The 12,724-nt window shown below is 36.5% G+C and overlaps 1 protein-coding gene across 6 annotated transcripts in view; it reads right to left on the reverse strand.

Annotated features, from left to right (window-relative positions):
• OTUD7A (OTU deubiquitinase 7A) overlaps positions 1–12,724 on the reverse strand; it is a 148,537-nt gene that overhangs the window by 46,639 nt on the left and 89,174 nt on the right. For all 6 annotated transcript variants that reach the window (XM_072870255.1, XM_072870250.1, XM_072870253.1 and 3 more), the window contains one exon: positions 11,198–11,352. In XM_072870255.1, the coding sequence (XP_072726356.1) occupies positions 11,198–11,348 (151 nt within the window). In that variant the 5' untranslated portion in view covers positions 11,349–11,352. The remainder of the gene's footprint in view (positions 1–11,197; positions 11,353–12,724) is intronic.

Genomic DNA, 12,724 nt, shown 5'->3' on the forward strand with positions numbered 1-12,724 from the left:
CAAGAACACAGGAAAGAGTTCTGAGCTGAAAGTGTTGGCTGCAAGGCTGAGAGAAATGAGAAACGCTCAGAGTTTTACAGTTAGGTCTGAACAAGACAAGTACTCACAATGTTTCATAGCATAAAGCTAGTACAAGTGTTATCATCTTGACTCACAAGTCAATTGGGTCAATTTGACCCAATGGAATACAGCCATTATGGGACGACATAAACAGAGAGGGCAATAACCTAACTTTCAGGTAGAGAAGAATAACTAACCTGAGGAAGGCACTGAATATCAAGACACGATCTATGAAATGGACCTGTAAGTTCAATTTGAAGCCAACACAGAAAGTAACACTCCAGGCTAATGCATTTATGATGATCTCCTTCTAATCTACTGGAATTCACGCTTCTGTGTAGTTCTACACTGAGATGAAATCATTTGAAATAATCAGGTCCCCAGGAATTCTACATTAAGGGCTCCTCATGAACAAGGATGTGCCTAAGATAGGCCAACTTATGGCCAACTGCAGCAAAAGAACAATTTTTGTTCCGGGGGTTACATGGGTATTCAATTGTACAGGAGAATTCAAAAAGGCCTGAACGTTGTGAACTGATTTAGCTCTCCCAAAACAGAGGAAAATGTTTGAAGTTCTTCCTTTTCCTATGAACCTCAACTCTGTCTTGTCTAGGTTTAAAGTTAATTTCTGTGCCTCTGATACTCTGTATATTTGGGAAATGGAAATGTTCACATTTGCCACAATAGAAATTAAAAGCTGAGCATGGTTATGTATTTTGTCATTGACAGGAATTCTCCCTGCATTCTTGCGCATCTGGGAGGATGATGTTTTGTGAGATGCTGTTGGTTAAGAGGATTCATAATTGCCAATAATTATATGAAATCTTGAATTTTATTTAGGACCAGAGGGGAATATTATTACCTTTGTACAACGAGGGACATTGTTCAATCATTCTAATATCTTGTCCAAATCTTCGCAGAAGCCTTTACTTAAATGTCTCGGCTGAACCTGACTAACTTCTATACTTCCATCTTTTTAACACAGCATGTGTTTATAGTTCTATGTGCTGGTGAAGTTATAATTAACTGTTCCAAACTAGAAGAGTTCTGACATTTTACCCTCACAATTTCATAGGACTCTCTCCAAATATTTAAAATTGTGATTATAGGCACAAGGCAGAGTTATCAACTAACTAGCTAACTAACTAACTAGTAATTCCAGCTTCAACTGCAAAAGCTCTTTTACTTCTTCAGTTATTGCTAGCATTGATAATTCTAGGAGATCTTTTACTGGATAGAAACTATTTATTAAACGTAGGAGCTTTAGGTTACTATGCTAGAAAGGCATTTGGAGAAATGATAAGCAGCTTCTGTCTTTCAAGGTTATTGATTGTTAGTTTTCACTAACATAAAATGATCCTCATTTTGTGCCACTAGGCCAGTGCACGATGATTAATTAAAAAAAAATAAATTATGTATATATATAAAAATTTAAATCCCCCAAACTTGACAATCTGTTAAGATATGAAGCCTACCATCAGCTTCTTTCCCATGTAAGGAAGTCTGTTCTTACAAACTAACTGCTAATAAAGCAATCCACAAGTTCAGTTTAAATGCAGTCATTTCTTCCTATTTGGCATGAAGTAGATTAACAAATATTAACAGGCTTAAGATAAGAAGAGGAACTCAAGACCAGCTTTCCTTGTAAAAAACTTATATGCAAAACTAGGATAAAATTAGACCATAAGTTTTAAAACAAGATTTAATTTTGGTCCATGTTCTCAAAGGAAAATAATGTAGCAAAGACATTTTGTTAACATTTGTCTCATTTTCTGCTAGAATGCAAAGTCACTCAAAGCTGAACAGACAGCTGGAAATGACAATTTTGATCGCTGTGTAACGAGACATCAGTAACAGCTCAGCTTCCTCTTCCCTTTGCCAAGCCCTCCACAAGAGAACTAAAAAAGGAACTGCCTGAGGGAGAGCAGAATGAGAGACTCTTTTGGGGGAGTTAGCTTTGTACACTCAGTCACATGACAGTACTGTAAATTTCTCTCTCCCTCTCCATTAATTATATGCTTTTCTTTGAATTCCGCTTATATACACTATTCTTTGAGGAGATGTCTATCTCCTGCATCTCTGTCTTACCATGCGGTCAGTCTCCTTTAACACATACATTTCATGACTGGAAAGCCAATCTCCTGATTTCTGAATTAATGGTGAACTACGTATACCTTGATTAAGCGCTATATAAAGCTGGAAATAGACAGCAATTACTTTTATATAATGGTGAAATACTACATCATTTATATAAATAAATGAAACCATTTGTACAAGTAAAAGGGCAGTTTTTCAGTTAAATATATTAAATTTTATGCAGTTTGGATTATTTTTAATGTTTTTATTAATTTTTATTATTCTTATTATTACTTTTATTTTTTTTATTATTGCCTGTGAATTTCACAAATCCTCCAGTTCCTGATGGTTCTCTATACTGCTGGCATTTTAAAATATTTCATCCTATGCCTTCCCCCTATATTCAAGTGGTAATTGCCCGCACACCTGCTGCTTCCTGAAAACTAAGCTGTTTTCTAACTGATTTATTAGTAATCTCCAAGTTCATCCACACCTATGGCCCTGGCACTGTAAACCAAATACAGCATAACTTGTTTTAAAGATTAAACTATTTTCTGTAATGGTTTTCTTTCTGCCTTAGGCCACATTTTAAGTAGGTTATACTTAACAACTCAAGCATTACTGCTATTCTATGCATGGGAGATTCAAGGTGCCAGCCTAGACCATCCAGAAGGAAAAGGGACATGTCCTCCTTATTCCTGGATATTGGGGAAGTTGGAGATCAAACACAGCTGAACAGAAATCAATTATCTACCATGCAGACCTATCTGTTTACACTTAAGAATTTTCCCAAAGCTTAGTGAGGCAAAGTCTTTCCACTGACTTCAAGGTGCTTTTGGGTCTGGCTGCCATTAACAAGCATGCATATACAAAGATGACATCTGGAGAGTCTTGCAGCTGATTTCATGTTTTCCTGTGACACTAATCTAATACATATCCTAATTTAATCCTGCACAAAGCAGTGATACACATGCCTACCAGCATGGGCTGCTTTTCAAACTATTTTGCTGAGATTGTTGTTTCTTTCACCTGGGTCACATTTATTGTCAAATTACTCTGTCAATATTAACCACTTGAGCTTGGGCTTTTATTTTAGCCTGATTTTAAGTAAAATTAGAATTTTTTGTGTGTTTGCTTGTTTTTTCCCCTGTTATCCTCAAAATTAAGTGAGGGCTAAAATGCAAATCTCTGGGTAATTAATGGAAATCTTGTAGCATCTAGATGTCCCCAACTTAGCACATTTTCATTCCATCAAACTAAAAGGAAGGCAAAAAGCAATACCAAACCTTCCATTCAGCTCTCCTCACCTTCTGCTATGTTCACCTAGTTCTCATGTCTGAAACATCTCCAGTTTTTCTACTGCAGGTGGGGGAAAAAGGGTTGGGATTTGGTATATAATTTATGATGATAATACTGACATTACATTTCTTTCGGTTCTTTTGCACAGCAATTGATAGGTTAGTTTTAAAGTGAAAAATTAAATTATCTAAAGAAGTTTGGAAATGGGCTCATTTTAGACTCATTTCCTTCCAGTGCTTTAAATTTGGAAATTTATGATCTGTTCACCTTCTTGAAAATTGAGGCATTGACATCAGCAAATAAGAGAATAATGATAAATGCTTCCTAAAACAATCGGACCTAATCTCAGGAGAAGCATTTACTGAATGCATAGCATAAAATTGAAGTTTAAAAAACCATATAAGTGGCATACGCAGCACTCGAGGTTAGGTCACAAAGAGCAAATAAAGTAACAGTTTCAGGTTCTCCAGCAGAATTGTAGAGGTTCATGCTGTCTTTATTTGCACAAGGGCACTGATAAACAACTGTCTCAGCCAGTGATTTCTCAAGAATTTGCAGTCGTGGCCAAAACAATAAGTAGCTACCTCCCTTGGACTTGACTATGTGGATGCAATTAATTTGTGGAATGAAAAACTACTGAGGGTTTTTTTGAGCTTCTTTTGACGTTTGATGATTTATAATACACCAATTCAAAGAAATCAGAACTGATTTAATTTAAAGAAAAATAGTAGTAAAGACCAGCAAAGGTTGAGAGATATGGACGCCAACTTTTTTAGTAAAGGAGCAGTTTAAAAAAATATATTGGAAATAGTACCTTCATCCATAATCAGCTTATTAGGAAAAGTAAGTAAAGTTGAAAGAACATGCATTAGTGAACAAGAAAAATGTCAACAGGGAATCTGAAAAGTTGGTCAGCAAATATGCAAAACAAAAATAAGCTTAAAATGGACACCCAGTGAAGTTTCACAAAATGTAATACCTACTCTACATAATCTCACGTACAGAAGTGTGCTTTCAGTTCTTGGGAGCACACAAACAAGGTAAAAACCTCAGAAAGTGGTGAACAATATCTCAAAGAGATATGAAATGAAACAGATGAAAGACTCGGGAAGTAATCATCCAAAAATGAAAGTGAAGCTGGAAAATAACATTTCTAAAAAACAAATGGTTTAGCAAATGTGTACAATCCACTAACATATAATTGGCAGAGCTAACGATACATAGTTGAAATTTATTAATATTCATTTACAATTAATTTAAAATAGTTGTAAGCATCTTAATAAATATAGAAGTCCAAAATATTAGAGTTTTATACCAGATCGTCATGACAATGTTTTAGTTGCTTTTGGTTTCATAAATGTAACAGCACAAGGCACGAGCATGCTCTTGGCCTTTATTGGAAGTAAAAATATTTCAGATCATTGATTTCTATTCTTTTTAGCTGGAATCAAGGCAGAACATTGAAAGTATGATAAAATTTTTCACATACTTTTTATTCTTTTTTTTTTTTTAATCCATTCATACATCCACATTAAATTGCCTCATAAATTATTCCTGTGCTGCACTAGACACATCAAGATAAAATGTTGGCTATTAAAATAAATATTGAACACAATTATTTTTGAAGAATGCAACTATTAGCACTTAAGCAGAATTATTTTCACTGATATACATCAGTGTATGAGGAACGTATCTATGAATGAGATTAAAGGGTGAGTATATATTTTCAGCAAGAGCTAAACAATTAATCACTGAAAAATAAATGGACGGAAAAGAAAATGAGTATCAAGAGCAGAGAGACCTGAGACAGTGGTATTAGCGACCTGTACAATCAAAAAGCAGCAGAAGCAGATCTCCCAGATAGTGACGACTGAGTAGAACAGACTACCTCATTCTGATGTGGAGTTTTGCTACAACCTTAAACATACAAGTGGACTCTAATAGAATATTCTGCTTTTCTACAGTTCCTATTTTCAAAAATGAGGCTAATCTAATGAAAACACAGAATGCTTCCATTTAATGGAAAAACTCTTTTACAATAATACGGAATGAACCGTGTCCTTCTATGCCCCAAACTGTGTCCTTTTTTTAAAGTATCTGATTGTCTTCCAACCTTCTAGTTTCCTATAGCTACTAAGTTCCTCATGAAAGACAGGATAATAATACCAACAACCATAAGTTTAATAATAGGGGGTAATATATTTTGGAAAAATATACAGGGGAAAAGAATTGGTAATAATCTTGTCCCGGTGCACAAGATTCAGTGTGAGATTTGAATGCAGTTTTAAGATGTGTTTTTAAACTTAGGAAAAGATATAGAGGTTCACACTGTGCTCTTGGATACTGCTAGTTCAAAATGAAGCCTTCATCTCAGGGAATTATGTGAAAGGTTGTTAGAGTAAGATTTACAGTGATGGGAATGCTCTTGTTTTCAGGCAGGCTGATTGAGTAAATCTGTTGTGTGTTTTTTTGGAAGACAGATGAACTTCTACAGTCTTCCCTCCTCCAGAATGAAAGCACACAGAGACAAGATCTCAGGTCTGCAGGTCTGTAGCAGCCGTTTTTGGTACAAAGTGATCTGCTTCAAGGATATCTGATTCCTGAACCATCACACTGTGTAATGTCAGATCCAGTTTCCATATCCCCCGAGTCAAATGCTACTCGGAGTGCCAAGCAACTGCCACAGTCACTCTCTCCACTCTATAATTTGCTGACAAATGTGGTGCTCTTATATTCTTCCTAACCTGTGATTTTATTTATTATCTGGTACAGTCAGCAAATAGCTTTTGGTGTCCTTTTATTTGCATGGGGACATACTGGTCATTCTTTGGTTGACTTGTAATTAACAACATAAAAACATCAGGATTTTTGATGTCTTGAAGATGCCATGAATTTGAGGACATTTAATCTGTAGATGTGCAGGCTCTCCAAAGGTAATTCCCGCTAGGTGTTTAGAGTCTCTGCAAGATTAGAGATGAAGGTGTAAATAGCTATCAACCAAGTGTCCTCTCTGGAGTCCTAAACAACGAGGATGAACATTGCAAAGTCTTGTAATCATAACCAAGCTGAAAGAACTGTGCTTCCCATTTTAATAATTCACCCGTAATAGTAGCTAAGAATTTTGGCAGGGCTGGTAGAAAGCTGTTCATTCAACTGAAAAGAATGATGGAAGTAGTCTGAGTGATCCAGAACAGCATTCAGAGAAAGAAAGCAAGGAGTGCTGAGCAGAGAAAGAAAAAGCCTTTCAGTATAAAAAGTACAGAAAGGTACCAAGAAGAACAAGAAACCAAAAACAAGCATGAAGTGTTCTATACACAAGACACTGCCAGCAACTAACAGAGCAGACAAAGAGTACTGCAGCTTCTGATGGAAGACAGATTCTGATGTGGAGACAGATCATCTGGAGAATTCAGGCCCGAAATAGCTCACTCAGCTATTGCTCAGGCATGCAGGCACACTGTGAGCACAAGAAAAAATTTATACCAGCACAGAGAAGGGTAGATGAGAGCCTCCTGAACTAAGAGAGGTAAGATGCTGTTTGGGTTAGCTGTATATAATCCCCATGAAAGGATTTTTCTCATGATCTCAGCTACCGTGGGTTCTCATCCTATAAGTGGGCATGCAGTTACTGGGATGTTCAAAAGCAAGGGGGAAAAAAAAAAAAGCTGGGGGCAGAAAGGGAAAAGAAGAGTATTCACACTTTAAAGCTATAAAGTCATTCTAAGCTCTCATTAAACTGAGTTACTAAGCATCCACAGCACATCAGAGAGTGGAATAAACTTTGATTACTCATATGATTGTATATCTTTAATAGATACATATGAGTAATAAGGTAAACGATTTTGTACTATCAACCTCTGGCCCAAAAACAATGCATAATCTATCCTTTACCATATGCCAGTTATATAACTCTACATGACTATAAATCTAACTTTCTTTGCTATGCTTAATTATTATTTAACACAAATGGTTTACAAATGTATTTACAAAATACATCCAGTCATAAATATCACCACTGTTATATTGAACAGTTGGGAAAAGGCCTTAGTTTTGAAATATTTATATACAGTTTAATGAAAAAAAACCCCACTAAATCAATCATAACCCATAGTTCTATGACATATCAGATTGTATTCTCAAGTTTCAAAAGTTTTCTTTAACAGCAGAAGTGGGCTGTTCATAAATCTACCAAATTATCAGAATAAACTATAATGGAAGGAAGGTTCTTTACAATACTCAAGAAAACTCAAACAGTAAGGTCTATGTGCTGTTAAGTGCTAAGCCCCTTCTGCCTCCACATACCTTTCCTTGTACTTTCTCCATCTCTGTACATATAAGTTCCCATAGCTGTATCACAAATAGCAAACAGCAAGTAACCTACAACTGGCCTTTCAGGCTCAATAAGTAGTATTTGAAAAGTAGGAATGAAACACAAGTTGTGCATTGGACAAACACAAACTAAGCAGTTTCTAATGCAATTTTATCCACCAGTGAATGGCCGATTAGACAGATATAAGGCTTTTCTAAACGTAGACATAGCAATGTCATGAAGATAAAATTAAATTCTCAGGCAGAACTAAGAAAAACAAACCCATTTTTAATTTCGATGCAGCTTTAAAAGTCTGCATTCACATCCATTTTCAGATGTGCATGACAAAGTTCTCATACCATTGAATTAATGTCTCTAAGATTTTAAGGCTGTGAAATCTGAACTCCTTAACAGTGAAGCAACTGCATAGAATTCTAGAACTGGCAACTTCGAAATATCAAACTGAGCATAAACTTGACCACAAGCTCCCTGTGCAATACTAAAGCAAACTTGGCCAAAGATACAAACAGCAGCATATGCAATGTAACTGCAAAAAGGCAATCTTTGCACTAGAAAAATATATACCAAAATAGCCAAAACATTTTTGTATACATTCTTTTGAATGGTAGAGAAAATATAGAGACAGTGATACTTGGAGCTCAACGTGTTTAGCTTATCAAAATTAGAATGAAAAGCAATTGGTTTATAGTATTATTTATTTTAGAATACTAATAGCTGGCAAAAAGAATGAGACACAAATAAATTAGAACCAATATATGTGTGTGTATATCTATTTTATTTTTTAAAAAATCTCTTTATATCTTCATTTCAAATCAAGAATGGACACTTCCTGGAAGATATGTGTCAAGCACAAGTGGAATGTTTTAGTGAGACAGGTAGCTGTGCTCAGTACGAAGTTCAACAGAAAAAAACTGCAGGGATTTTACCAGCAGGACAGGCAGAGTATAGAAACATCAACAGAGACAATATTTAGGACAGCTTAGGACAGAATTTAGAAAATCTATATACAATCTATATGTGACGTCTAGATTTTTTTAGCTATTTGTACAACAGCTAGTGTGTCTTTAAGTCGCCCACTTGTTGCCGGGGAGAACACCACATATTGTGCACAATACTGTCCTGATGCATCCACAGGACAATCAAAGCAAAACAATTACTATATTAAAATAATTGGATAAGGAAGCAGAAACTGGTATCCTTGATTGTCTACAGGATAGTGAAATTCAAGAAATTTCCCCCAAAAGATGAACAAAGGAAACAGTATTAGAAATGGCTCTGAAAAAGATGTGTACACTCCATAGAAGCACGATATGAACATTTAGTCTGAGCAAGTAATACAAATAGAATCTGTGAGCAGATCAGAAAGAGAGAAGGGCTATGGGACTGTAGAAGAACTGACCAAAACTTGTGATTACATGGAAATGAGGGTCTATACAAGCAAGGTTTTTTTGGCTCAAAGTTCTCTATGATATTAATTTTGGGGCTACAAACTACAACCAAATCTTGAAATTTCTCAAAAATATTTGTGCACATCTGTTTTCAAATTTTGAATTGAAAATATTATACAGATATCTTCATTCCAAGAGCAGGTGCAATACATTTGCTATAGCCTTGTGCACCATGGCACAAGGTGTTTAAGGTGTCTTCTGAATATTGTTTATCTTTAAGAAGTTACTTCATGGATTTCAGTGCTGCTCACAGAACCCAGTGAATCTACACACTGTGACAACTACGAAAGACAGTCATGATGGTGTAAGGGTGGCAGTCCCTTCTGTGTCTTTTTTAAACAAATGAGAGACCACTGGATCAATTACTGTCCCCTAGCACAAGATACAGCCAGTGTTAGAAGCTGTTACACCACACGCAGCCACAACTACATGTGCTGAAATGTTCCTGTGAGCACATCTTGTCCAGAACTAGCAACAATCCCTTTTACTTTGATAAATTCCTGTGTAGGAGGAAATAATTTGGGCTAGATGCATATGTCTATTAGCCTGTTCAGAATAATGAAATTGCTTATTGCTTATTTCTTTGTTAATATGTATGGTGTGAATTTATTCATCTACAGAAATGAGAAATACAACACTGAAAAATACTATACTATATTTATTTGGAAGCATTATCCTTTATAGCAAGGAAAAAATATAGCAAAGAAAACAAGATAAGCAACTCTTCTGAACCGCCTCTGATATGTAGGAACACTTTTTCAAATTTTGGCAATGCTCTATCAGCACAGTAACTGACAATCTGTCCTGATATTGCCAAGAAAAACCTTCTCATATTCTTTTTCAAAAAGACCAACAGATCAAGACAGACTCTAGGCTACAATGACAGGTTGATCAAATCAGTCAGACAAAACAGAGGTCTCTTAAATATAGCGAGCCAATGATGATATTCATAGTTAGGTATTCTAAGGTTTTATTGCATGTAACACAGATGACTTGGGAAATGCTGCAAAATTGTGTGCACCTCTGTGTTTATAATATATAATTCCTTATTACTGAAAAACCCAGAGTAAAAAAAGAACTTACAGCAAAATTTAAAACTTTCAGCATACGTATGATAAAGTGAAATCGCTCTTGCAAAAAGGAGATATAAACCCTGATGTATACTTTTAAGTCTGCTGTGGCTGTTCAGTAGTTACTGTGATTTAACACAAAATTTCTTAAAGCATATTAAGATTTAAAAAACCCCAAACTTTCACGGAAAAAGTCCAGTGTGCATGTATCAAGCCCACAGAACCGCCTTGCAATTTACATAGATATCACCTACTCATTTCTAACTTCCCATCTTCACAATTGCTGTCAGCCTACATCAGAAGAAATGAACAAGAACAACTATTACAAAATGCCTTCAAATATCAAAGGTGTCTTTCCACTTTTAAGCTCATAAACTTAAAACTACTACAATAAAATAAATAAAAAGACTCAGTTATTCTTCTGATATGGCTTCTTAGATGTTTTTCGGCCTAGCTATTTGACTCCCATACCATGAAGTTCAGGTATGTGTATTAATCATCGGGTTCCAAAAATATCTCTGGTTTCTCTATTACTTTACAGTAAGTCCATTTCAGACTAAACTTAGCTGCTTTGCACAGTGAGCTGAAACATTTACAACTACTTTCAGCTTTAAACTTTACAGCTGAAAACAACAAAATTCAGCTAAAGCCCCCTCCCCTCTCTCCCTGGCACTTATACTTTTAAGGTATGACTATTAATAACCTAAAATACAGCAATCTAACACTAAGAACTTTTTAAGGCTTTTGCTGAAAACACCTACCTTAGTATAATCATGGTCAGCTTATTACAAGAGTTGACTTACTAGTCAAAATACTAAGAAATGTCTGTTTCCGTAGACCAGAGTTCTCTTTTTTATGACTGGTTCTTGCTTTAAGCAGTGAACACAGGAAATACTTGTGTCCTGAAAGCTTACCTTCCAGTAAGTCTCTTGCCAGACCTGGTTCTGCCCCTGTGGACCGAACAAAGTCTGACAGGACTGCATCCATATCAAGAGTCATGTGATCATTCAGAGATGCTGCCAGACATGCAGCAGCAGTAGGACTCGCTGGTTGGCTAGAAGGCATCCATCTGACAAGGAGAAAAAGAAACAGGATTTTAGAATATACTCCAAAGTGATGTAAACCACATTTTTCCTCTCTTTCCCAAAGACGACTATTAAAAGTGCTAAAACATTCAAGTTACAGCATATTAAAATAAATAGCATTTGTCATCCATCTCTGCTTTAGCCTAGAAGCTGTTGATCACTCACACTGGAAGGCTTCCTCTTTCTTAACATTTAATATTTTTATTGATTTTTCTTATGTGCAGCTTGTAAATAATTCTGCAACTTGAAGACTCCAATCCAGCTAAACACAGGCACTGTTCATTCAAAGCACAATCATCATATCACTGCCACTGCTCATACACTGAAGTTTAGCAAGTATTTAAATGGTTGGCTAGCCTAGAGCTCTTTTGCCTTACTTACCAATACTAACATATACACAAGAGTGCTTAGTATTTGTTTTTATTTGCCTTGTCAATGCCACTTCCGTAATTTATAGTTTCTCCACTGTACTGGGTCTGGCTGGGATGGAGTTAATTTTCTTCATTCATTTTCTAGAATTGTGGCTAAACCAGCACTGATAACACATCAATATTTTAGTCATTGCTAAGCAGTGCTTACAAAGCCTCGAGGCCTTCTCTGGTTCCTACTCTGCCCCCCTAGTTCATAGGCTGGGGGTGGACAAGAGCCTGGAAGGGGGAACAGCCAAGACAGCTGACCCCAACTGACCAAAGGGATATTCCAGACCATATAACATCATGCTCAGCAGTAAAACTGGAGTAGAGTCTTTCTGAAGTAGCCATTACTCAGAGACTGGCTGTGCATCAGTCTGCTTGTGAGAGGTGGTGAGTGATTGTCTTTGCATCACTTGCTCCCCCCGCTCCCTTAATGAAACTGTCTTTATCTTGATTCACAAGGTTTTTTTCTTTCTTTTGCTGTTCCGATTCTCTCTCCCATCCCACTGGGGAGTGAGGAGAGCGAGTGAGCAGCTGGTAGGTGCTTAGTTGCTGGCTGGGGTCAGCAAACTCCAGGGCTTTGTACAGCAAACTCCAGAATTTGTTAATGGCCACTTTCAGCTTTTGCTGTTTGCTGTGTTGTTTATCACTTTGTTTTTCTTTGCCTGTGAGAGCTATGATAAAAGCACTAGCCTTGTGTCTAATCTCGTGTTTGGCCCATGTATTGCTGCCATCCCAATACTCTGGGACTCATCTCATGGAGCCAATTAACAATTACACCTTTCTCCTCTTCTCCTTCAGGAGCAACTTTGTAGGGAAATTAAGAATGCCACCTCTCCTTCTCCTCCAGGGTAGATGTTTCCTGCCTTGTTGCAATGGCCCTTCATTTTCTCAAATATCCCTGCGTAACTGAAATGCTCGCATTATGCAGAAAGATTACAGC

This window comes from Ciconia boyciana, chromosome 8 (assembly GCF_034638445.1).
Source record: "Ciconia boyciana chromosome 8, ASM3463844v1, whole genome shotgun sequence".
NCBI lineage: Eukaryota > Metazoa > Chordata > Aves > Ciconiiformes > Ciconiidae > Ciconia > Ciconia boyciana.